Source organism: Grus americana, chromosome 2 (assembly GCF_028858705.1).
Source record: "Grus americana isolate bGruAme1 chromosome 2, bGruAme1.mat, whole genome shotgun sequence".
Taxonomy (NCBI): domain Eukaryota; kingdom Metazoa; phylum Chordata; class Aves; order Gruiformes; family Gruidae; genus Grus; species Grus americana.
In genome coordinates, this window is record NC_072853.1 from 268,253 (window position 1) to 294,966 (window position 26,714).

The 26,714-nt window shown below is 48.8% G+C and overlaps 1 protein-coding gene across 31 annotated transcripts in view; it reads right to left on the minus strand.

Annotated features, from left to right (window-relative positions):
* The window catches only part of SCRIB (scribble planar cell polarity protein), a 123,482-nt gene extending 105,420 nt beyond the window's left edge, over positions 1-18,062 (minus strand). For all 31 annotated transcript variants that reach the window (XM_054814021.1, XM_054814017.1, XM_054814043.1 and 28 more), the window contains exon 1: positions 17,638-18,062. In XM_054814021.1, the coding sequence (XP_054669996.1) occupies positions 17,638-17,799 (162 nt within the window). In that variant the 5' untranslated portion in view covers positions 17,800-18,062. The remainder of the gene's footprint in view (positions 1-17,637) is intronic.
* Positions 18,063-26,714: the final 8,652 nt, after the last annotated feature.

The window sequence follows — 26,714 nt, forward strand, 5'->3', positions numbered from 1 at the left end:
GGCTCTGGGGAGATCTAATTGTGGCCTTCCAGTACCTGAAGGGGGCCTACAGGAAAGATGGAGAGGGACCGTTTATCAGGGAGTGTAGTGACAGGACAAGGGGTAATGTAAGGAGGGGCAGGAGGTGCTCCAGGCACCGGAGCAGAGATCCCCCTGCAGCCCGTGGTGAAGACCATGGTGAAGAAGGCTGTCCCCCTGCAGCCCATGGAGGAAGGATGAGGGGGTGTAGAGATTCCACCTGCAGCCTGTGGAGGACCCCACACCGGAGCAGATGGAGGCACCTGAAGGAGGCTGTGACCTGTGGGAAGCCCACATTGGAGCAAGCTCCTGGCAGGACCTGTGGACCCGTGGAGAGGGGAGCCCACACCAGGGCAGGTTTGCTGGCAGGACTTGTGACCCCGTGGGGGACCCACACTGGAGCAGTTTGCTCCTGAAGGTCTGCACCCTGTGGGAGAGATCCCACACTGGAGCAGTCTGCTCCTGAAGGTCTGCACCCCATGGAAGAGACCACGCCTGAGCAGTTCGTGAAGGACTGTAGCCCATGGGAGAGACTCCATGTTGGAGCAGGGGAACGTTGAGAGGAGTCCTCCCCCTGAGGACAAAGAAGTGGCAGAGACAATGTGTGCTGAACTGACCGCAACCCCAGTTCCCCATCCCCCTGTGCTGCTGGGGGGGGGGGGGAGGAGGTTGAAGCCGGGAGTGAAGTAGAGCCCGGGAAGATGGGAGGGGTGGGGGGAGGTGTTTTAAGAGTTGATTTTATTTCTCATTCCTCTATTCTGTTTTGCTTAGTAATAAATTAGATGAATTCCCTCTCTAAGTTCAGCCTGTTTTGCTCGTGACGATAATTAGTGAGTGATCTCTCCCTGTCCTTATCTCGACCCAAGCTTTTCGTTATACTTCTCCTCCCCATCCCGCTGGGGGAGGGGTGAGTGAGCGGCCGCGTGGCACTCAGCTGCCGGCTGAGCCTAAACCACGACAAAGCTGAAGGAGGGTGGATTTAGATTAGATGTTAGAAAGAAATTCTTTACTGTTAGAGTGGTGAGGCACTGGCACAGGTTGCCCAGAGGTTGTGGAGGCCCCATCCCTGGAAGTGTTTAAGGCCAGGTTGGATGAGGCTTTGGGCAACATGGTCTAGTGGAGGGTGTCCCTGCCCGTAGCAGTGGGGTTGGAACTAGATGATCTTTGAGGTCCCTTCCGACCCAAACCATTCTATGATTCTATAATTTCTGAAACAAAACTCTACTCCAATCTCTTTGAAAAGGCAAGCTAGATCCATGGATTTTTCAGTCAAAAGGGACAATGAAGTAATATCCTTCTAATCCTTTGTATATCATAGAATCATGATAGTTACCCTTTTGGTTCCTGTTGCATCCGGAGCCCCTGGCTCGTCTCCTCTATCACAGACCTTTATCACAGAATCATGAAATAATTCAGGTTGGAGATCTCATCTAACCTTCTGCTCAACGCAGGCTCAGCTATGAAGTCAGACCATGTTGCTGAGGCCTTTGTCTAGTCAAGTCTTTCAAAACCTCCAGCGATGGTCAACATCCATCATCCAAAAATCCTCTGTGCCCCTGGGTCCACCAATTAATTCTCACAGTGAAAAAAGCTTCCTTGTTCCCAGACGGAACCACCTCGTTCAATGATGCCCTGTGCTTCTTCTCCTCCCCGATATACTGCCAGGCTCCGTCTCTGTGATAACCTCCCTGTACACACTGGCAGGCTGCTATGAAGTCCCTCCAAAGCTCCATCTCTCCAGGCTGAAGAAGTGCCATTCCTGTGGTCTGTCCTGTCAAGGCAAGTGCTTCAGCCCCCATCCACCCTACGGACCCTCTCCTGAACTCACACCAGTTTGGCAGTGCCATTCCTGCACTGTGGGCCTCACAATGGATGCAGTATTGAGGCATGGTCTATGGAGTGCTGAGTAGAGGGGAATAATAATCACTCCCCCAGTCTCCGGGTGTGCTCCTATTGGTACGTCCAGGGTGCTGTTGGCCCTCCATGATGCCAGGGCACCATGCTAGACCCTGCGAGGAGCTGAACTCTGAATACATGGACCAAGGATGAAAGTCAAGCACCTTTAGCACAATGTCCAACAGGAAGAGTGAAGAGGAGGTGGCCATGTACGATACACAAAGAACGTTGCCAACAATAGTACATACAACATGAAGTCAAACTCGCAGGCCCATTTGCATAACCAAATAAACAGCCTCAAATGTCCCTTTTTGCTGTTGTCAGGCAAATATTGAAGTGTGCAATCAATATAAACAACGGAAGAGAACCGTCAAAACTTTAGCAGACCCCTGACTGTGGCAAACCCTTCACAATTAAACCACACTGGTCACTTGGAAGCTACGCTTCTGTGAGTTACACAGCTAACTGCTGTAAATGGGTTGGGTTCCCAAGAAGCTCCAGATAAGCTAATGGACCACCCTGTTACAGTACACAACACTTGCTTGTCAGCTAGGCCAAGCTAATCACAATTAAACTGGAAAGACTACTTCTGTCTTAACAATGACTGATGCCTCAGCAACTTTGGAAGACCCACATCAATACTGAAATATGATGATATATACAGAAGTGAGAAAGGATGAAATCCCAATGCAATTATTAATGAGCCTCTTGATTCAGACCACTGCCTTTGGAGTAATTTTATAAAAGAAAAGTATCAGGCTAACAGAGCAGAATCACTGCTGTAACAGTCAAAACTATCATCATTGCAAAGGAAAAAAAGTGTCAGCTTCAAATTGAAATCACAGAATCACAGAGCAGTACGGGTTGGAAGGGACCTCTAGAGATCATCTAGTCCAACCCCTCTGTTAAAGCAGGATTGCCTAGAGCAGGGTGCACAGGATGGTGTCCAGGTGGGTTTTGAATCTCTCCAGAGAAGGAGACTCCACAACCTATCCGGGCAGCCTGTTCCAGTGCTCGGTCACCCTTAAAGTGAAGAAGTTTTTCCCTCATGTTCGGATGGAACTTCCTGTGTTCCAGTTTGTGCCCATTGCCCCTTGTCCTGTCACTGGGCACCACTGAAAAGAGTCTGGCCCCTTCCTCTAGACATCCATCCACCCTGTAGATATTTATAAGCATTGATCAGATCCCCTCTCAGTCTTCTCCAGACTAAACAGACCCAGCTCTCTCAGCCTTTCCTCATACAACAGATGCTCCAGTCCCCTCATCATCCTCGTAGCCCTCCATTGGACTCTTCCAGTAGTTCCCTGTCTTTCTTGAACTGGGGAGCCCAGAACTGGACACGGTACTCCAGATGTGGCCTCACCAGGGCAGAGCAGAGGGGAAGGAGAACCTCCCTCGACCTGCTGGCCACGCTCTTCTGAATGCACCCCAGGACGCCATTGGCTTTCTTGGCCACGAGGGCACACTGCTGGCTCATGGAGAGCTTGTTGTCAACCAGGACTCCCACGTCCTTCTCTGCAGTGCTGCTTCCCAGCAGGTCAGCCCCTAACCTGTACTGGTGCACGGGGTTGTTCTTCCCTAGGTGCAGGACCCTATACTTGCCCTTATTGAATTTCATATGGTTCCTCTTTGCCCAGCTCTCTAGCCTGTTCAGGTCTCGCTGAATGGCAGCACAGCCTTCTGGTGTGTCGGCCACTCCTCCCAGCTTAGTATCATCAGCAAATTTGCTGAGGGTACACTCTGTCCCCTTGTCCAGGTCATTGATGAATATGTTGAATAAGACCGGACCAAGCACTGACCCTTGGGGCACACCGCTAGCTACAGGCCTCCAACTAGACTCTGCACAGCTTATCACCACCCTCTGGGCTCTGCCATTCAGCCAGTTCTCAACCCACCTCACTGTCCACTCATCCGACCCACGCTTCCTAAGCTTGCTAACGAGGATGTTATGAGAGACGGTGTCAAAAGCCTTGCTGAAGTCAAGGTACACAACATCCACTGCTCTCCCTTCATCCACCCAGCTAGTCATGCCATCATAGAAGGCTGTCAGATTGGTCAAGCATGATTTCCCCTTGGTGAATTCATGTTGACCACTCCCGATAACCTTCTTCTCCTCCACATGCTTAGAGGTGACCCCCAGAAGGAGCTGTTCCATCATCTTTCCAGGGATGGAGGTCAGGCTGACTGGCCTGTAGTTTCCTGGGTCCTCCTCCTTGCTCTTTTTGAAGACTGGAGTGATAATGGCTTTCCTCCAGTCCTTAGGCACCTCTCCTGTTCTCCATGACCTTTCAATGATGATGGAAAGTGGCACAGCAATAACATCTGCCAGCTCCCTGAGCACCCGTATTATTACAACCAGCCAAGCAGAGAGCCATCCTGACCATATAGCACTCATCTTCAATGGTTAGGTCAGCCCTACTCAAGGAATGTTTCCACACAGCACACTGTGGTTTTATTTGAGGTTATCCAGAGAAACAATAACAGGCTCAGCCAGTTTATGAAAACAAGAAACACTGGTAGCAGCAAATACAGGCTCCATTCGGCAGATTCACCTTTGGCTTCTGCTGAGGAACTGAAATACCTGTGTATTGAGAAAGTCCTGAGCCTCACTTACCAATGCTGAGACCTGCTGATCTAGGACACTGATCATGTAAGGATGCCCGACACCCACTTTGCAGAGCTTCTCACCCAGTGAGATGCAAAAGCACAAAAGTCCCCAATCCCATGGAGTTCAGTATACAGAAACATTTTGTCTGCATTTAATTTATAAGCCAGGTTATAGCCCACAGCTCCAGCTTTGGTCAATGGTGAATTCTTACATGGGAAAGTCGAGTGAACCCAGGAAGGAGGAAATACCCACCTCATTTAGAAATGAGCTTCTGGCCTCATATCCTCAACATGTCATGACTGCTCCCCAGTAATGCAGATGGGTGGCACTAGAGGTGGTGCTGGTCAAAATTAAGAGAAGGAGATGCCTAACTCCTGAGTAGAGACAGAAGTCTGACAGTGCTCTGCAACCCTTCCTCATTCATGATGAGAGGAACTCTGACTGTCCAACTCCAAAACTGGTTGCATCAGCCGCCTCCAGTTCTGCAAGAGAGAATGGAGCCAGCCACCACTGCCTTCACACACAGCCTCGATCAGCATGAGGCAGGCATCTCACTGCCTATGGACACTAGCACAGAGCTTCCAGCTAAATTAAGTTTCTAGAAAGCCGATGGCTGCAAAACTGCAAAGGTGTATGCAGCAGGACAGTGAGCAAGGGATGTAGATTTCCAAATATAGCAGTTCACTCAAAAAGGCAATCTGCATCGTGGAGGCAGGTCCAGCTCTCAAGATCAGCTAGTCCAACCTCTGCTTAAAGCAGGGTCAGCTATAGCAGGTTATCCAGGGCTCGGGTTGTCCACTCGGGTTTTGAATATCTCCAAGGATGGACATTCTGCAGCCTCACTGGGCAACACATTCCAGTGTTTGACTACCCTTCCATTAAAATAATAATAATAATAATTAAAAAAAAAAGAATCCTCTCTTTCACTCTGTGCCTGTTACCTCTTGTCCTGCCATTGGACACTACTGAGAAGAGTCTGGTTCCATCTCCTTTGTTCCCTGAAATCAGATACACATTGGTAAAATCCCCCTAAGCCTTCATTTCTCCAGGCTGAATGGTCCCAACTCTCTCAGCCTCTCCACAGATCACAGATGCCCCAGTCTCTTAATCAGTTTTGTGGCCCTTCATTGGACACACTCCTGTATGTCCATGTCTTCCCTGCACTGGGGAGCCCAGCACTGGACACAGTCCTCCAGATGTGGTTTCACCAGAGCAGAACAGAGGGGAAGAATCACCTCCCTTGACCTGCTGGTAATGCTCTTCCTAACTGCTGGTCAAACTGTGGTCTACCGGGTCCCTCAGTGTTTCTGCAAAGCTGCTGTTCAGGTGGTTGGTCCCCTGCTTGTACTGCTGCATGAGGTTATTTCCCGCCAGGTGTAGAAATTGGCATTTCCCTTTGTTAAACTCCATAAGACTCCCATTGGCCCATTTTTCCAGCCTGTCAAGGTCCCTCTGAACAGCAGCACAACAATCCAGTACATGCAAAGTCACACACAGCATGTATATACACAGCAAAGTCATAAAGGGCCCTTGCAAGCCCAGTCTCTTGTCCAGAAGGGGCCCCAGAAAACGTCTGGAGGAGGCTCTGTCCTCCTCTCTGCGATCAGCATGTCCCCAACTAAGTTGCGTTTCTTCAGCTTGCTGATGTGACATACTTTCTCCAAACCTCAATCCTGCCTCTTTGACTGTTGATGTTCATTATCTGTGAAGCTCCCAGCATCAGTACTGAGGCTGCAGCAAAGCCCCAGGACATGAAAAAAAGGTTATTGGAGCTATTAGGTTAGCCTAGAGAACCACAGTATTCAGATAGTGATGCTGGGAATTTGGACACCAAGGGCTTCCTTTCTGCTGCAGAGTAATGCTTAGCAGGGCCTTGCTTCCTCCCCCTGCTCACTTATTCAGTCAGATCAAGACATGGAAAATTAAAAAAGGAGAAAGGACAATGGATAAAAGGATCAGAACAAACCTTCTGAGCTACCACTCAACTGTGACATTTCCCACAAACAACAAAATCCCGAAGGCAGACCTGGAAAGCCAACCATTTCCCAAATAGGATTAATGGCCAAAGAGCCAGGCAGGCTTGGCGGGGCAGACAGCGCCAGGTAACCCAGCCACCCCCGTGCTGCCACCACTGGCTCTTCAGAAGAGGCACGGTGGAGCTGGCCCTGCTGCTCTGGCAGGAGGGAGGGAAAGGGCTTCAGTCCCGGAACGACCCAAGCAGTCTGATGACGTACAGCAGGGTCAGGGACGCAGATCTACCAAGCCCATCAAGCAGACTGCTTGGCATCCAGCCTGCAGCAATCACGGCCATAGAGTCCCTGCAACAAGGCCAGAGCCCTATACCCATCCATGGTTCACACAATGGCAACACAAGCCCATATGTCCTACAGGTCCCACCACACATGCAGAAAGATGCATCTTCACAGCCAAGCAAGCAGAGAAAGCCATTCAGGTGCTGAAGCCTGGGACTTGGAAAACACTGACTGCTTCTACATGCAGACTGCTCTCCCCTTCCAGGACAGCCCCAGGCCCAGCTTAGTTTCATGCCTCTTTTCAGAATCTTTGTTTTCTTGAGGCTACAGCCAAAGGGCTTCTGGCCTACCCAAGGCAAACTCCTCCTCTCCCCTCACCCGCTGCTGCTTAGGCAAGGAGATCGCCTCCGCACTCCCCACGCTGACGCACAACACTGACATACGTGTGAAGCATATCATATAGAGGCATTTGTCCCGTTTCACACCCCAAACTTCAGTCCCTGCCAAAGGCATTGTGCCTAGCCTCAATGGAAGGGGACTAGGACACGGGAGTCATCGTTCCCCAGCATCACCTTGCTACTCTCCTCCCATGGCCAGCCCCCATGCTGCCATCTGTACCTGGAGGAGAGCCATCTCCACAGTGGCCAAGAGGGAGGGAGGAGGGCAAACAGAGACCTGGGCTCCTCTACCAGTTTCTCCGGAGAAGGAGCCACGCTGTTCTGTAGCACAGGCAGCTTACAGGGACTGCCTTGGTGCCAGGACTTGCTGCAAACAGCAGAGAGGAGGGGGGCAGCTGTCAAGTGCCATCAGGGACATTCCTCCCCTCAACCAAGCATGTTGTGAGCAGGCTTCAATGAAACACCTCATAAAGATGGGGCATTTCTCAAGGTGAGATGGCTGCAGCACTGCTGAAGGGGAGCAGGACGTGTGCCAGAGGAAGAGGAGTCAGACACCCAGCTTACACAACTGTAGAGCCACAACGATCTTACACATAGGCCAACGTCTCTGAAATAAGGCGGGGACACTTTATACATCTGGAGACCAGGAACTGGGTCTACAGTGTAAACACAGCCTTCACACTGGAATTGCACTAAACCTTTTTGCTTCTGCGGCCAAAACTATCAAGGTGTTCCCAAGCTCTGCTAGCCAAGCAGTGGCTCTCAGACACCTCCTTTTCCTCAAAAACAACCCGTGACAACCCAGGCTGCCTCTGAGACAAAGGCCCAGAGACCAGGGGATTTTCCTGCAGGGACTGAGCACACCAACCATGCCTGCTGCATTAATTCTCCTCCAACACAGGCTAAGGGGATCCAAGACAGAGGTTTTGCTAACCTTTCTGATCCTAGAAGTGCCAGTGATAAGGTCAGGTCCTCCTTACACCTCATTACTCTTCAGAGAATTTCAAGTCCAACTGTCAAACCCTGCTGGTACAGTCCCACTGCCTTCAGCAGGACAGCACATGTTTAATTAAAGGCAGGATCAGACTGTGTAGCAGGAAAATAATTACAATTCTCCCAGTGATTCACAAGCAAGAAGAGGGCCTGGTTTCCCATGCCATCACAGGCTGGGCTCACAGCAGCACACAGCAGAGCTCCGTGTTTGTCCCCAACCAGAACGAACGCACAGGACTGCCACCATGGGCAGGAGGTGTCCGTCAGCAGTGAAATGCAGCAGCTCGGGCAGCTCCTCGAAACGCTCACAGCAAAACCAGATCACGTATTTGAGCCCTGTGTTTCATTCACTTTTTCCTGGTTAAATGCGGGCTTGACATCTTAAGAATTGCCAACGGAGGAAGCAGAGACTCTGCTGTGTGCTCCGCAGCAAAGCTGTCAGCACACAGGAGCATGCATGTCTGCCTTTCCAGTCTCAGAGACCTACAGGTAGGAGAAGCGTGAACAGAACGGGGGTCCCTCCTTTTACATCTGTGATGAAAGAAAGAGCTGATCTTTGATGGTCGTGGCAGTGGGATTGCCTTTGGGGAAAGCCAGCTGTACGAGAGAGATTCAAGCGAAGCTGGAAGCAAAAACTGCAAAGCAAAACACTTGGGAGTTGATCAGCTCTAAGGTTAAACTCAGACCTTCCAAGTCACTGTGCTCAAAGCCAAACACCTCACAGGTGACGCCACAGAACCAGGAAGACTTCTATCCCACAGCAGGGCAGCTCGGGCAGGATGCCAGCCCCAGAGGCTGTACAACTCCTGTGGCAGCGCAGGAATCAGTCCACTTCCAGCAGAGCCAGGCGCCTCCAGTTAGCACTAGGTTGCATCACCAGAGCAGTGATCTCAAGACACGCCTTTCCCTGTATTGAGAGAAACAACCCAAGCAATGTATATTCCTGAAATAGCTAGATTCAAGAAGAATCACTCCACCTGAAATCCAGTGAGGCTAACGTGGTTAACAGTAGCAGAGGTCAAAAAAGTGATCGGAGCTGCTGAGAGATGAGAAGATCAGTTTGGAGCTCAAGTGGAGAAGCCGCATTTCAGCCCCCGCAGGGAAGCCCAGGTGCCACAGGGAGGGCACCACTATCACTACCCAGGCAGACCCTCACACCTGGGCGTTCCTCAGAGCGCCCCATGCCAGTTACCCAGAAGTTCAGTCTGACCCACCTCAGCAGGTGTAGGACACAACCACAGGCAGTGGATACAGACCCATGTACCATCCCAAACAAGGGATGTTCCCAAATAACTGACTCAAACTACAGCCATGTTTCATTCTCCACTCCTCGCAACATATGCCACAGATACTAAACTGGCTTTAGCCTCTTCTGGCCCCAAGCGCATAATCACAAACACCTGAAAGGCAGCAACTCCGCAGAGTCCCAAAGAGAAACAGCTGATACTCTGCAGCAGCCGGACACCAGGCACAGCAGCCTTTGGACAAGCTCACATTTGCAGCCAGACTGCCACGGCAGGCCACCTTCCCTGTGCTTCAGCAGGCACAGCAAAGGGGGGCTCTCCTCCCCATCTGCCCCCACGGCAGAGGAGGAGGGGACGGTCCTCGCCTGCCCACCTCAGGCAGATCTATGACAAGGAGGAGACACAGGGACGGGCCTGGCGAGGCAGGGCAGCTCCTGGCAGGGCAGCAGCGCTGAGCACACTGAACACATCGAGCGGCTCCACATGCCCCCGCACACACCAGAGCTCAGAGCCAGGGAGGAGACTGACCCTAGACATATGCAGGCTGCTCCCTGGCTGCCCGACACAGCAACACAGCCCTCCCTAACGCAGACTGGACGGATTTCCGACTATTTAACCCCACGTATCAGGCCCTGAAGAATGTATTTCAAATATATAAAAGTACTTAAGCATCAGGAACACATTCCAGCTAAGACAAAGCAAGTTGTCTCCAAGCCAAACGTTCACCAGCTGCTTCTTCCCAGGCATCTAAGAGGGGACTGAGGAATGCAGTCCCCTCTGGGGCCGGACACAGCAACTGTTCCCCTGCAGACAGCACACTGCCGGAGGACAGCACGCAGGAGCAGAGTGGAATCTGTGGTCCAAATGAAACGACAAACCTATTCAGGGCCACAGAAAGGAAATCCCCAAGCCACAATTAGATCACAACACCATAATTAACACCTCACTCTTGCAAAGAGCCGTTTGGGGGGTTTTACTGACCGCAGCAATTCGTGGTCTCAGACTGCATCTTAAATGCAAAAGCAGCACCCTACAACTGTGTAACCAGAGGGCCCCTCTACTGAAAGCAGAGCACGAGCAACCTCCACCCCCAGTCCTGTACGGTGGGCTGGGAGGAGTCCAAAGGATGAGTGCCACCAACACATCAGCAATGCCTGCGGCAGACACAAAGCATCCAGTGGCATTTTCCACTGAAATAGTCAAAAGCGTTAATCCGGAGAGACCTGTTGAGATCATTTCATGAGACAGTGTTCTGGCTACAGGTGAAGAAGCAAAACCTAATACACCCCAAGTACTACTCGAAGACCTCTCCCGCTTTGTTCTACCATTTATCTCTCCCCAGCCAGCCCCCTCCCTGGCACACCAGCACCGCAGGAATGGCCTCCTGCAGCATAACCAAGGGACCTGATCCGTCAATCTAGTTCTCTTCTTCTAAACCATCTTCTGACCAAAGAAGGGTCAACTAACAATTACAAAAAAGTAATTTACTTATCTGTAATGCCACAAATATTAGCAACAGGGAAAAATGCCAAGAGTTATACAATAACTTGTTCCCATTGTTTCAAATAGGACTGCGTTTTCTTGAGGCAGAAATCGTATCACCCTATAAGTTTATACAATAGATGCATCTCCAGCACTGAGAGGCACCACAAAACAAACAAAAAATCCCCCAACAAATAAGCTCTAAACCTGAAACTGGGAAACGGAGACAAGGCAGACAAGAGTCTATTAATTGGTACAGAGAAGGGTATTCAGACTACAGCAGAGACTACACTCGAGGTTCATGGAAGGACATTTGCAGGACTGGACAAGTCTTAAGAGTTAAGTGTCCCTGTGTGGAAGGAGACAGCAGGAGATTGTCAGACACAAAAGACACAAACAACTCCTCTGAACAGGAAAAGTACAAAGAATAGGAAGATGCCAAAGCAGCTCCCAGAGGAACAGCTCAGACATACACCATTAAATACCCTGAACTAGAAATGGAAAAAGGAGTAGCCAGAAACCACTGAGAACCTTGCAGTGCAAGAGCTCTGTGGGCCATCACACCCCTCTGCCTCAACACGCGGTGTTTCTTACCATCCACCACGGACTTTCACCACTGTTCTCTGCCTCATCTGAGTTTCTATCAGGGAGACAGTGAAACAAGGTTATGAAATCCAGGAATATTCAGGGAACATAGGCAACAGGTCAGAGGAGACCTAAAGAGGTTAACCTAGTCCTGCCTTTACCTCTAATCATCAATGAAACACCACCTAAGCCATTCCTGGCAGATACTCAGATGACAGCCAAAGGGAATAAGGAGAGATCTTACAGGTGCAAGCAGATCAGGAAATGAGCAAATGCTCTGTAGGGCCACTGCGATATCACGTTTATGCTTTAGAGACAGCATCCTGGAACACGAGCAAGGGAAGGTAAACCTATGCCAGTAATTGTCACCAAGGAGTAGGAGGAATCCCAAAGGTGAAAACTCATTCCAAGCAGCCAACGTAGCAGCCAATACACCCAAAGACAGGGATGATGTTATTAACCACACAACAGAGACATATCTAGAGGTTTATAGTAGCTGGGTCAGTTGAACCCAGAGGAAAGACCGAGTAGGTACTTTCACTGATGACCTCCCTACGTCACACAAAGCCAGTGCAAAGGAAGATTTGGTGACAGACAGCACCATTTAGGCCACAGTCACCTAAATTTTCATGAGCTCTTTGCTTCACTGAACTAGTATGCCTTTTTACCTCACTGTTACACTCATTTGAACTTTCTCCAAGACCTGAGCTCCTTTTGAGATCCACACAGGGCAGCAGACCTACACACTGTCCAACAACGAAGCTGACCACAGACCTTGGAGCTCACAGAGGAGTATTAATAGTCAATTCTTATTTGTAGACCTTAAAGCATAAAATCACTTCCGTGCTCCTCTTTCCTGTTCTCTTGTTTGTATGTTCAAGAGTTTTATTAGCTCTTTTTTCCATAACTAGGCCTATATTCAGCTACTACCACTCCAGCACAAATCCTAAATCCCCCTAGTCACCACCCAGGATTTATAAGACAGTCAGTTACTGCACAGGGAGTAAAGAATGAGAGTGAAATGGCCTGCATTTATTTCAACTTCTGGGCAGAATACCTGGCTTTTGGAGAAACAAAACAACATCCATTTGTACACGTTAACTCATACGGCTCCTGAACTCCTGGAAGGAACAGAGAGGCATGCCAACTCTGTGCACAGGTCTCATAACAATCAAGTGAAACCAGTTTCTTGACTGGTTTTGTTGAACACATGCAGCTTGCAGTTTTGACAAAGTCTGTGATGCAAAGACTTCACATACAGAACGAGAAGGTGCCCACCCCACACTCAAGCCTTAATGGGCACCAAAGCTGGATCAGTCTCTTACGGCATGGTGAACCGCGAAGGAGTCCAGTCACCAATGATCTGTGGTTCCCTGACTTTCCCAGGGAAGGGTTATTAGCACAGAGAGATTAAAAGGAGCAGCTTTACTCCTCCATGGAAGTAAATAAAACCCAAGATCCTCCTTGCAGGCCCCAGATGCCAGGAAATTAAAAGCTGCTCTTAATTAGCTTTGCAAGGCCCCACCTTGTCTTGGGAAAGTGACGAACACCGCTCAGGTTTCACCCTGCTCAGTGCAGCAGGATCCCAGGCTCTGGACAAAGGACACCGATGCTCTTGCCCCAGGCCAAGGGCAGCCAAACAGGAGGAACCACTGAAACCCAGACTGCTTCTACTAGCCTAGGAATGGCCTTGCCAAGATGCAAACAGCAACAAGCCAGAACAGGAAGGAATCTGCACTGGACCCAAAAGACCTCCTCTCCCTGGTGTTCTAGTCAGGTGTCCACCTCTCATAACTTTCAGTGCAAGCTAGTAACAGCTCACTGAGCAGCAGGAAAAAAGTTTTCTGCACTGGACCAAATTTATCATGGGAGCTTTAGTAAGGAAAAAGCAGAGCAGAGAAACTGCAACCCCCTGCACTAGACATCCCTAGGCTTGCCTCTTCAGCACTACCACTATTCAAACACTTGGTATCAAAGCTAGCTCTCCAAGTTCCTCCTTTTTCCCCTCTCTGCATGATCCCTCAGCCTGCCCCCCCCCCCAAGCTCACTACACTTCCTACCCAGGTATCCTTCCAGCAGCCTGTTCCTCTGCATAATCCTGCTGACACAGAAGAGATGTCTCCTCCCTCCTCTGCATCGACTTGTTCATAATTTTCAGTCCTTACTCAGCTCCACCCTCTCTTCCTCCTACACTAGGTCCTACGATCTCTGCTCCACCCAGGTTTCTTCTGACCTCTCCCTTTTGCCTTACCATATGCCAAACCTGAGCACTCCTCTGAAAACCCAGCAAGAGCCTCTGGATCCCTGTTGATCACGCTCCAGTCCTGGGCTGTGACCAGCTCTGTCTGCCACCTCCAAATTCCTCCTCCAAATTCCAGACTGAGTTCATTCCTTTCCGGTGAGACCTGCACCTCTCGTGCTCACGGAGGGTGGACTAAATGAGTCAGGTGGTTTTTGCAGCTATAATTTAGCAGGGCTATATCTCTAGCTGAAGAACCTGCTATTTACCCTGCTGCTGTAGTGTGCTACACACTCACAGCCCTGCAGAAATCACTTTATGCAAGCCAGGTAGAGCAGAAGTCAGCACAGAGCAAGGCATTTCCTCCTCTGGAATTCAGACACCCTCATGAAGAGCACAGGGAATTTATCAAATGGAATTCATCATTTTCCATAAAAACATGCTGTATCACCCTGGCAGCAAATCCCTGCAACAAGGTAGCAGATGCTCCTAACACAGATTTAATCTATTACTTCAAACAACCAGAGTATAGCCACCATAATGAGAAATCTGGACTTAAAACAGGCAAGATTCCACATGGGACAAATAAAAAAAAGCAAGAGCAGACAGAAGAGTGTTTGGCACTGTAGGAAGGAGAGAAACAACCACTCGCTTCTACACCTTGGAAGAGAGCGTTCAGAAAAGCGCAGTGGTGTCGTTCAGAAATGCCAGGAGGCAGGGAGATCATCTAATCAGATCAAGAGCAAAGCAGCAGCAGAAGGGGACATGGGAAGTACAGAAGAAAATGGTGCCACAGAAAGAGCAAGAGTTTGCCACTGTTTCTGGACTCTGGAACAAGTGGAATAAAGACAAATAAAAGCAAGTCAGATAGACGTGGCCTGGTAGCAGGCACCAGGTAAGAAAACCCACAGAAGACGAATCAGATAAATTCGAACACTTTCAAAGGAAGTTGCTTGCTAACTGTAAAACAAGATGACCTTTCTAAAAGCCAGCCGCCCTTCCATTCTTTTGCTTCAAAAATCACCTCCACATGGAAGCCTTCCCCAAAACCCCTGCTTGAGCACTTAACAACAAACTTGTTCTGGTCAAACTTGCTGCCAAAGACTGTATGTACTCCCTCATTCACTGATCTCCATTTGCTGCTCTCCTCTCCTGCCCCTACGCGCTCATCTCAGTAGTCCTCCTCTAAACCCTTCTCCCAAGGAATGGGTACACGCAGCTCTATTTTGTGAAACAAACACAATTTCCTTCCTCCCCATCTTCCTTCATGGTACGCACAAATCCTCCTCCCAGTCTCTCTCTCTCTCACACAAAAGGCACGTTTCCATGAAGGGCTTCTCAAATGGAAAGTGTCCTCCCTACCCCAACCAAAGACCTCTCCCATTGCCCTCCCTCAGGGAAAACACACGCCCAGATTGAGTATTGCTGTCCTCTCTTTCCCTGGTGGAAGGCAAATTTATTTTCAATTTTCATCCCATATCCACCTTGTATAACACACAGATACTTACTCCTGCATTAGGTATCTGTCCCTACCTACATGGCCCCCAATGGTAACATCCTTTAATAATGCCCTTTTGACTTTACTACATCTCTTTTGAGACTAGAGGACCGGAACCTGATCTGTCTGGTCTCTATTGTTTTTCTGATAATTCCTAGTCAGAAAAGTCTAAAAATCTGGGGGATCTCAAACACCAGAGAGGAACCTATGCTCCCAGGACAGGTCATGGCAAGAGCTCTGATGCTCCCAAGCTGAACAGACCTAACACCTGGAGTTAAACAACAATGTTCACTAATACAAACTCTTCAGGTGACAACAGGAAGGAGACACAGTGCTTAGGACAGATGCAGAGTATCTGCTATCACAGGCAGGATTGTGATCACAAACTAAATAAAATGTCAGTATAAAATTTACATTCATAATCAAAAAGATGCTTTTCAGAAGCTAACCAAAACCCAGTACTATTTCAGTCCAAATGGCTTCTATGTAAACACAAGGTAGGACTGTGACTATTCAGCAGGATACAAAGGAGTTGAGCCGCGCAAGGATCGGCAAGTTCACTGCAGATATGTCGCAATTAACCTCCTCTGCAGAAAAAGACTTACACTCATTCTTGAGTCCTAACCTGCCTATAACACACATTTTCCAGTAGTTTGAGAAATATCCCCGCCTAAGGTATAACAAGATCCCAAGCGACGTGACAGAAGAGAGCTGATAAAGTATCACGCTAGTGTCTCCATACCTGAATGATGTGCCCTCACAACTGAAGCCCACAAGCAGCCTGGCTCACAGTGATTCAAAGGCAGACAAGCAGGAAAGACAGAGAGAACGCAAAAATATTAGACACATCAGGAGATCAAGAATCTGCTGTTTCTATACAAGAGAATCTGTTTAGGTAGGAATGCATAAATTGTACAGTTTAACAAAACTGAACCAAATTATTTCGGCCTGAATCAAAACCAAGGTTTTGGTCTGCATGTTTTGGTTTTGTTCCAGATATCATGGCAAATTTCATAACATGTCAGTAATTCAACGAGAAACTTTAAAACAAAAAATAATGACCTATTTCTCAATTTTTTTAATAAAAAGGTGACTTAGTCTATATTCACTGACGGGCATCTATCCAAACAAGCTAGAGTCAAATACTTTCTCTCTCTGGCACAAGTAATACTTAACCTTTTAAAAAATAGTACAACTTCCACAGGGGATGCGGTAAAACTTCCTCCAGAATATCCTATATCCAGTAATGTCTTAAGGCCTTCTCCTTCCCAAAAGGCAGGTTCAAATTCCAGTTCTTGTTTGCAGCGTCCTATGCTCCAGATTACCCAGCAGAATAGGAACAGCATCGTTTCAGTTCCTGCTGAATGGTACTTTAGGGCCCAAACACAACAGCTCGGCCTGTACCCAAGACTCCTGCCTTGTGAAAACAAACCCTTTGGGAGTCAGAGATGTCTGGGTCAAGCCAGCAGCTGTCTGCTGAGCAGATCTCCAGTCCTCTGCTGCTACAGAGAAATCACGTCGGCATGGTGTGTGGCAGCACACTAAGGATTTATCACCAGTGTCATCTGTGCAGAGAGCTCTGTGGCTAAACAGAATTGTGGAAGAAGCTGCAAATGCAGGCTGAAGTCCCAGATAATAAGTATAAAGCACCTCTATCACTTTTAATAAACTTATCTGATAGCTTTTGTGGTTTATGGATTAAACCAGTGTTTTTAAATTCACATTGTACTTTCCTTAGCAATAAGCGTGGCTCACAGGACTGCTGATTTAGGTGAAGCATTTCTCCTTCACGGGCAGGAGACCCCTGTATCAGGCAGAGGAGCTCAGCCTCACGGCACCCACCGACCCGCCAGGCAGTGGGCGCTCCCGAAGCGAGGGGCTCCCCTTCCCACGGCAAGCTGCGACGAGCCAGCCTGGCGTCTACGGCCGCCGGCTCCCCGTGGGGAGCAGGAAACCCACCCGCGACTCCCGCTCCCACAGCAGAGGCGCTCGGCCCCGCCGGTTCCGGCAGCCCCACTGCTCCGCTGCCCGGCCCCGGATTCGGCCAGCAGCACGGAGAAGTCGGCCGGGGCTCGGACAGACCGAAGCCGCGCTACCCACCGAGGACACGGGGGAAGGAAAGCGGCGCAGCCGGGAGGAGGCTGCTCCCGGGACCGAGTAGGCCGGGGCAGCGCTCCTCTGCTCCGCTCACGGGCCACCGAGAGGCAGCTGAGGGGAGAAGGCGCCGGCGGCCTCAGGCGGCCCCGGCAGGACGGCGGAAAGGGGCGGCCTCCCGCCAGGCCGGGCCGGGCCCCACCGGCCTCCAGCCCCGCCAGGCTGGGCCGGGACCGCCGGGCCGCATTCTCCGGACCGCAGCGGACCGAGGCCGGGCTGGGCCGGACCAGCGGCCGGGTGCGGGAGGGCCGCGGCGGGCCGCGGCCTCACCTTGGGCAACTCCCGGAGCTGGTTGGCGTCCAGCAGCAGCTCCTCCAACGAACGGCTGTAGCGGTAGATCTCCTCGGGCACGGCCTGCAGCGAGCAGTGCCGCCGGTCCAGCGCCTCCACGTGCCGGTTGCAGCGCCAGAGCGGCGGCATGCACCGCAGCATCGCGTCGGGCCGCGCCGGGGCTCGGCCGCGATCAGCTCCGGGCGCGCAGGGGCGGGCCCGGGCAGGAGTCGCCGCGCCGGGAAGGGGCCTGCCCGAGGGAGGGCCCGGATGTGCGGGGGGCGGGCGCTCCAGCAGGGCCGCCGCGGGCCGAGGGGAGGCTCCGGTTCCGCCGTCCGGCTGCGCCCCGGCTCCGCGCCGCCCCTCGGGCCTGGCCGCCGCGCTCGGGCCCCGCCGCTCCCGCCCGGGCCCGGTCGGCTCCTGGGGCCGCACCGCCCCCCCGCGAGCGTCCCTGGGAAAGGGAGTCCGCTCCCGCCCTGCCCCGCGCCCGCCCCGGCCCCGCCCGGCCACCCCCGGGTCGGGCAGCGCCGGAGAGCCCGGACCGGATCGCAGGGAGCCGCCCGCCGCCGCCCTCGGGTTGGACCCGCCAGGCCCAAGCAGGCCCCGTCCAGGGAGGGTCGGCGGCTGCCGGGCGGCAGGGGCTGCACCGACAGCCCCGGCTGCCGGGGAATAGACCGGAGCCGGCTATGAAAGCGGCACCCAGCATCGCTGCTGGCGGTGTCCTGGTGCCGTCAGCCAGCCCAGCCCCCCCGAGCACCGGTGCAGTCAGCCTCCACCCTGAAAGCTCTTAGCCTTCACCCATGAGAGGTAACATCAAAGGGAAAAATAACCCAAATTTTAGTTATACAGTGAGAGTTGTGAGGATTTCCTAAGTAACATTATATATATATATATATATACACACACACACATAATTGGCAGCTGCTGGAGTCAAGTTTAGAATGTGACACATTACTGGAAAAATACTTTTAAAAAAAACCCCTGTGCCACTGCATGAAGTTTGTGAGGCATCAACATACCTCTCTTAAAAGACCAGTTAGACTAAAGATAGCATATGAAGGCAATCAGAAGTATGAAATAGGTTGTCTATGAAGAATGCCTACACACAGAACAAGAGGGACATAAGAGAGGCTTGTAAAACAAGTGTTGCAAAAGGAGAAATGAAGACCAGCAACTACCATCTCCATCTCCTTCCACACACAGCAAGGCACAATCATGACAGAGTAGATTTAAAATCAGTTCTGGGACACATTGGACTTTATGCTTTTGTTGCAAAGCAACATCTTATGCAAAGTAAGTTGATACCTTTAAGTTGTCCGCAGGACAATGCGATCCTCCTTGTTCTCATCCTGTATTGCTTTCACAGTTTCCTAGCCTCCTTATCACTCTTTATCTTTCTTGCCCAGTTATTGCTGCTCATTTAAGTTTATCACCTCTTTAACTTCCCACCTCCAGCCCAGCTGTATCACCCAGTCATTACACTCATCTCCTCTCCAAACAAGATTCTTTGCCCAAGCTATTTGTGCCTTGCACACAGGTCTCCACCTCCACACCAGTTCTTACAGTAGATATCTATCTCACTGGAAAACTTCTAGAGATAATTGTTCATTCCTCACTGGATGTGGCACCTCCTCACACACACACTTGTGTGACACTGGGCAGAGCTCAGCACCCCAGGAACAGCCTCAGACACCAACCAACCCAAGGCAGCACACAGGCTCCTTCTATATACTTGGCTTTCCTCATACTGCAATCAGAAATATTTCTGCACCAACAAAAGAGTGAGGCACTTGTGCAAAGCAGGAGGAGGCGAGTTACCCAAGTAACTGCAGGGTCTTTCAGCCTCACCGTTAGTGATGGGCAATGGCTGTCAAATTCTGAAGGAAGGAGTTTTTAAACATTTGGGTTTATTGATCTTTCATTTGCCTTAGTGTATTCTATAATATGCCACATTAACCTATGACTTAACACTTTTCTTTTTTCTTCTGGGCAAAAGCACTAGAGTGTAGTATCCCCAGAAATCATAGAATAGTTTGGGTTGGAAGGGACCTTAAAGATCATCTAGTTCCAACCCCCCTGCCTTAGGCAGGGACACCCTCCACTAGACCACGTTGCCCAAAGCCTCATCCAACCTGGCCTTAAACACTTCCAGGGATGGGGCCTCCACAACCTCTCTGGGCAACCTGTGCCAGTGCCTCACCACTCTAACAGCAAAGAATTTCTTTCGAACATCTAATCTAAATCCACCCTCCCTCAGCTTAAACCCATTACCCCTTGTCCTGTCACTCCACTCCCTGATAAACGGTCCCTCTCCATCTTTCCTGTAGGCCCCCTTCAGGTACTGGAAGGCCACAATTAGATCTCCCCAGAGCCTTCTCTTCTCCAGGCTGAACAACCCCAACTCTCTCAGCCTGTCCTCACAGGAGAGGTGCTCCAGCCCTCTGATCAGCTTCGTGGCCCTCCTCTGGACTCGCTCCAACAGCTCCATGTCTCTCCTGTACAGGTGACCCCAGAGCTGGACGCAGTACTCCAGGTGGGGTCTCACAAGAGCAGAGGGGCAAGAAATCAGGAAGGTAGATAGGAAAAAAATGGGGATGACAACAGGAACTGTAAGAAAGATGACAAATCAGCCATCAGGAAAGATGAAATTTAAATTTTAGGATCAGCTCTTAGCATTTGTACCAAAATGTAGAAATGTCCCAGCTATGTTTTCTAGCAAATGGAGGGGCAGCACAGCAAAGCAGAACCAGTGATATTTTGAAGATGGTTTCATTAATAGGTCTGCCTAAATTTCACCACAAGTGCAAGGTTATGTCAGAGACAAAGAACAAAAAATTCTGTTATGCATAAGCTCACAGATTAGACATGATGTAGGAGAAACAGAAGCAATTCATCCAGAATAGTAAACAACCCCAAAAGGGTGCCTGGGAGGGAGCTGAAACTATGAGGACTGTTTGGATGTATCCAATGACAGTAGAAAGGTAAGCAACTGAGCACACAGGTACTTGTAGACATCTGAGATGTCAAGGTTCTGGTCACTTACAGTTCAAGAAAAAATGGGCTTACAAATTGTGTCCCTGTTCAGACTAGCTTCTAGAACCATCAGGATAACTGAAAACTCTTAAGGAAGGAGATTTTATAAGTTTGACTCATCTAGCCTACTAAAACACTAATAATAGGAAGAAATTATATTCTATGAAAGTACATGAACAAGGGTAAAACCAAAAAAAGACCCATCTAAGCTAAATGAAGATGTTAATACAAGAGCAGGTATGAAACTGGTTGCTAATGTTAGATTTTTCCCAACTTGCTGAAGTTGGAAACCTATATAAATCTTAGTGTTTAAGATCATGAACTCTGCACATCTTCCCAGTGCTAACTTGCTTTTGATACTATTCTCAATGGCTAAGTGGGAAGAAAATGGTTTTACTAAAGAGTTAAAATCTTCAAGGTAGAACAAGAGTTCTGTAACACCTTTGAGCAATGGAAGCCATTTAACAGCAGCTGCCCCAACAGGATAGCGTTTGTAAGCCCATAGTTATGGAAGCTCTGAAGGTACCTAACATTGCTCATCTTTCAAACCATTGAGAGATGGAGACGCCGCTGAACCTGACTGATTCTCAACAAGTCAGGGATTTGGTGTGCTTTTCTCTGGAAGCCTATCTTCCCTAATGGGTAAAGAAGGAAACTGTATTTTCTGTTTAAGCTTCTCTTCTCTATCCAGCTGTTACAGGTGCAGCACTAAGCCAGCTCTGCCTCCTAAATGCTGAACTGCTGCCAGGGTTTTATCATCCCACCACAGGAAGGCTCTGATGCTGAATCAGTGCTAACACTCACACTGACTTGGAAACCAAATTGACGATAAAGCTTATCAAAGATTACTGGAAAAGTCCCATCCCAACCTTGTCCCCATCCCTGTGTGGTGCTGTCTTAATTTGCAGCACTAAGTTTCTGAGACAACCAGTTTTCTGTGACCATACTTCATTATACTTAAATGCTTGGCTGCTGCAGAGCAGACACTGTGTATAAGAGCACTGTTCCTCTGCCCTGCAGCACTTGAAAATTCAAGCCACTCGTTTTTCTGGTTTTGCTGGAAAACTGCACCTTATCTGTCATGCAGGTTCATTGGGAAGCTTGGACCTAGAACACATCCTGAAAAATAGCCAAGCAGCTCTTTCTGTGGCAGACTGCTGCCCTGCATGAGCTGGTTTTGCTGGTACTCTCTTCCTGCAGCCTCAGAACCCCCCTAGAATGTTACAAGATCTATCACCCATAGAGGCACCTAGAACAGCTTCAGCGGGAAGTTCACTGAAACAGGCCCGGAGGAAAAAAACGTCTTTTCTAAGAAGCCCCAAGTACTTTAGCTTCCTAGCCAACTGAAGGAGGGTTAAAGAAAGTGGGAGAAGCTGAGCTGTGTACAAAGGGCTCTGACAACAGCCACCCTGAACTGCTTCAGTGGAACTTGCATCCCAGAAGGGATGGGAAATTCACCACATCCAGTGCTGCACGATGCCCCAGAAACAGAGGGTTTAGCTACTGGTGCATGGATTGGCACAGCCTCTAATTTAGGAAAACCCTTACCTGTAAGTTGTTGGCATCTGAAACATACTCATTCCATGCTTGCCCTGTTCTACACTTTTGTCTAGGAACCTGCACAGGCCACTGCCTTGGGCAGAATGGGCCCTTTGTCTGAAACAGTAGAGCTGTCACTTAGTGCAAGTCCACTTGGTTTATTCTGTAGAAAGTGAGGACTGAGCATTGAAAAAAAATCATGAAAACCTCAGATGATACAGTCCCATTTATGATTGCCAAGGCAGTTTTATGAACAGTGGGGAACAGACTGACAAGGTGAAAGAAGCTGGGTCAGAGAGAATAGGAAGACCCACACCTTCAAGGCTCAAGCTCTTCTGCACCAGTCCCCAGGAATTACAGGTTAGATCTAAGAGGAAATAAAGGTCCCCCCAGTGCAAAATGCATGTGCAAGAGAGATCTCTGCAGCAGCAGCTGCACCAGGTCTTTGCAGGAAAGAAGCATAATCACTGAGAGGTCTAATGTCGATTGGAACAGAAGGGATAAAGCTGAAGCTCTGCTTCTGGATCTCTGTAAGAGATCCAGGCATGGATTGTCAGGAAAGACTGACAGACTGCTTTAGTAGTAACTCTCCACAGACTTGCCAGTGAAAAGTCAGGACTATTGTCTTAGAAGCATGAATACTAACTAACTAGCCTTCTACAGTACTATTAAGTCCTCTTTTCCTGATAGGCATGCTTTTTTAGAAGGATGAGGCACTTGTGCCTGTATTAGTCCTGTCATTCTGGCTGCCTCTCCGAGAGCCCAACAGCCATAAAAATGAAGATCTACACAAGATGCAGCACATACAGAACATGCAGACAAATCAGGATTTTACCTTATTCATACTGAAAGGTGAACCATTTACCTGGAATGAAGATGATGTGGACAGATAGTCTGTCCAAGTACCAATGAGATACACAAGAATGTTTTTCAGTATCTATTTTGCTTCAGACTGCTACTTCCTAAATTATTTGGTCTCCCTCTGCTCATCTACCATGCAGAATACACCAGTAATCCACAGGATTTACAGAATTTAAACTTGTATGCAAGTCAACAGCAGGAACTAGACAAAGAACAGCACTGCACAGGTTAAGGCCCTGAAACGTGAGGTCCTGGGCCAAAGAAAACACCAGTGGTATGCAGCTCTAGAATTAGGTGTATATCTGCAGGATTTAAGCTGACAATTAGTTCTCCGTTTTGCTCAAGCATTCAAATCTAAGACAAGGGACTCAGGAAAAAGTGTTTCAAAGCTGGGGTAGGTAGGGTGGGGAGAAACAGGAGTGACAGATACAGGAATGGACGGGAACCAGTTTAAGATGAATTCAGACAAGAGTGTCCTGGAATCATGAAATACCTGACCGAGCTTACTCAAGCACCCGTATCCACTGGGGGCGAGACCTCAGGCCTCATTTTTCAGCGAAGCAATTCTGTAGAGATAGGAGAGGTCTCTAGCAGAGAGCATGGGTACGTGAGCTTGCAAGCTCTTTGTAACCTGTTACAGCTGAAATGATCCGATTCAAAAACTTGAGAATCAATCTTGCACAATGGGTACCAGGCTTCTGCGGTGCAGTATTTCTCACCTCCACTTCAGCTGTATCCTCTTTAAAACAGTGCCTTTGGGCCTGCAGGGAAGGCCCACAGTCTTACAAGAGCTGAAGTTTCCAACCCCTCTGCTGATAAGGAACCGGCGATGCTGAGTCAGGACATGAAGGCCCATTTAGAGCAGCCTGTTGGCCTCTACTTTCCACCAATGTCGTTTCCTTTAGGGATTAGAAAAGTTGAACTCTTTACTGGTCAGGCCCAGTCTGTTAGCTCCAGCACTCAGGCAAGGTTTCATCCTTACCCCAAACATTTCTGGGATGCTTTCATTAAAACCTAGAGCCTCCTCTGACAGTTGCCACCAGACAGAGCCATCCAATAGTCTGTGCAGCTGCACCCAAACAGCTTGCTGCCATAAATAAGGCAACAAAGCAACTGAGCAGCTGCTCAGTTCCGTTTCTGTTCGATCAACTCTGGTACTAGCTAAGTTCCACACACTCTGCTTCAAGATATATATGGGCCTCTGTGACACACCACAGCTACTAGTACGATTATCATTATCAGCATACCTAAACATATAGACTTGAGGAACCACAGGAGACAGATTTGGACAGGTTTAGACTTCTTGTGTCTTTCAGGCAATTACTGCAGACCTGTGCCAGAATCTTAACAAGATCAGCACAATTCTCTGTCCTATCTTAGGGCTGCAAATCTAGGAAAGTCCATTGGTGTGGGGTCATGTGGCAAGATTTCCAGGTGTTGAGGTTGCTTCTGCAAAAAGCTCATTCTGAATTGCTCATGTTTTTCAAATAATTCACCCTGAAGACCAATGCTGTCAAAGGATCAATTGAGAAAGCCCTACACAGACAGAAGTGGCTGAAAATTGTTGCTCTGCAGGGTGGTGTATTCTGTCAACAGGAAAAGTCTGAAAAAACCTCAAGGTGAAGTAACTTGAAGACACCTTGTTACCTTGTCACCCTGTCAGAAAACTGTTCAGACTACAACCATTTAAGAGGAGGAGTATCAAGAAAGATTGAAGCTGAACAGGCTAATGCAGAGGTACCCATTCTTTTGTCTGTACTCCCACCAGATCCAGATCCATGCTGCACCTGAAGACATCTACAACTTTTTCCAGTTTGCTGAGAAAGCATGACAGGAAATACGATAATTGGAATACACAATTAAATGGGACTTGGCAATTCCACAGACATCTCTGAAGCATCATCTATGAGGGAATGGGGAGGGAATGGCGAGAGGCCATCCATTAATTCAAGGAAGGGCCCAACACAACCAGTGTTCCTGGGGTCCAACAGACACTCACCAGCCTCCGCAACAGCCAGCCAGTTCCTCCAAAGGGAGGCCCTCACAGTGCAGCCTCGTACTCCTCTTGTCACACGTCATCCTGTTGGTCACCGACAGCTTCAGGCTTGTACAGTCACCTAGAAGGCTAACTACATGGATGGTGAACCCCCCAGAACTTGCCCTGAGACAGGAACACCACAACACAGCACACCCACCAATTATCCCCATAATCTTCTCATCCTTTTCTGAGTTACAGCTTTCCAAGTCAGAATTCCCACCTGCTGAATAAACCATTTTAAATTAAGACACAAAACAAAGCAAACTTATGCCAAGCCTAATGCACTACTGACCTGCCATGCTAGCCTTTTAAATGCATATTTCCATACCCGCTTCAAAATCCTAAATCATTAGATATGTGTACATTTGGCCAAAATCCCACTCTCTGTCATTAATAAAAATATTGCACAGTATCAGTCCCAGCATGGACCCCTGAGGGACAGCACTCATTACCGATCTCCATTTTGACACGGAGCTGTTGACTGCAACTCTTTGGGTGCAGCCATCCAGCCAATTCCTTATGCATCTAAGAGTTCATCCACCACACCCGTACCTCTCCAATTTAGTTACGAGGATGTTGTGGAGGACTCTGCCAAAGGCCACACAGACGTCAAGACAGATGATCTTGTCAGACATTTGACTTGTCAAGACATTTATGAAGTTACTTTTGTAAAATATCATCTTGTCAGCCAAGTAAGATTGATTGTGCACAACAACTTGTTGATTAACACGTGGGCTGTCATTCTTTACTCTATGCTCTCCCCTTGCATCAACTTTTATCCACTTTGGTTTTTTAAACCATCAACACTACAAGGAAACTTCCAGTGCAGTCTTCCTAAATCCAGCCAACAGAACAGGAGCAAACAGCAGAAGATGGAAGCTAGACAGGCCAACTAAGTCATGGGAGAGGTATTTCTTTAGGAGGAATAATAAAACCCTGGAGCAATTAAGAATAGTAAATTTTGTCCTGCATCACAAACAAAAGCAGCAAAGAAGTTGTGCTGCACTGTGACACTGAGACAACTGTGAGCTACCAGTATGCTGTGGGTGTGAGAGGTCAATGGGATCACAGGTGGCATTTCCAGCACAGATAAGAAAGGACAAATGCCACTATATGATATATTCAGCAGGTATAATAAACTACTTTCAAGAAAAGGAAATTCAAGCTAACAAATGCAAAGAAGGGCTGGCTAGGGCAGATGACCAGGGAAAGAGCAAGCTGATCCCAGGAGACTTTGGCTATCAAAACAAGTTGAAAACGACAGGCTTGCTATTAACTTGAAATGGGTATAGAAACAGGGAAGAAGGAAGGTTATTTAAGCTAATAGGCAATAGTCGTACAAAAAGAAGTAAACATAGATTAATCATAAAGTTAAACTGCAAATGCACATTTCTAACCTTCAATAGAAAGGGTTCTTTTGAGTGTGTGAAAGAAAATACAAAAATTTAATTTTAAAAACATCTTCAAGCTTAGAAGCAACCCACAGCTGCAGGCTCAACTCAGAATTCCCTACTGAAGTTCCTTTGAGATCATTCTTCATTTGAATTTCTAAACTAAAGTGATTATTTTCTTCGGATCTGTGCTGTGTACCAGTTATGCATAACAA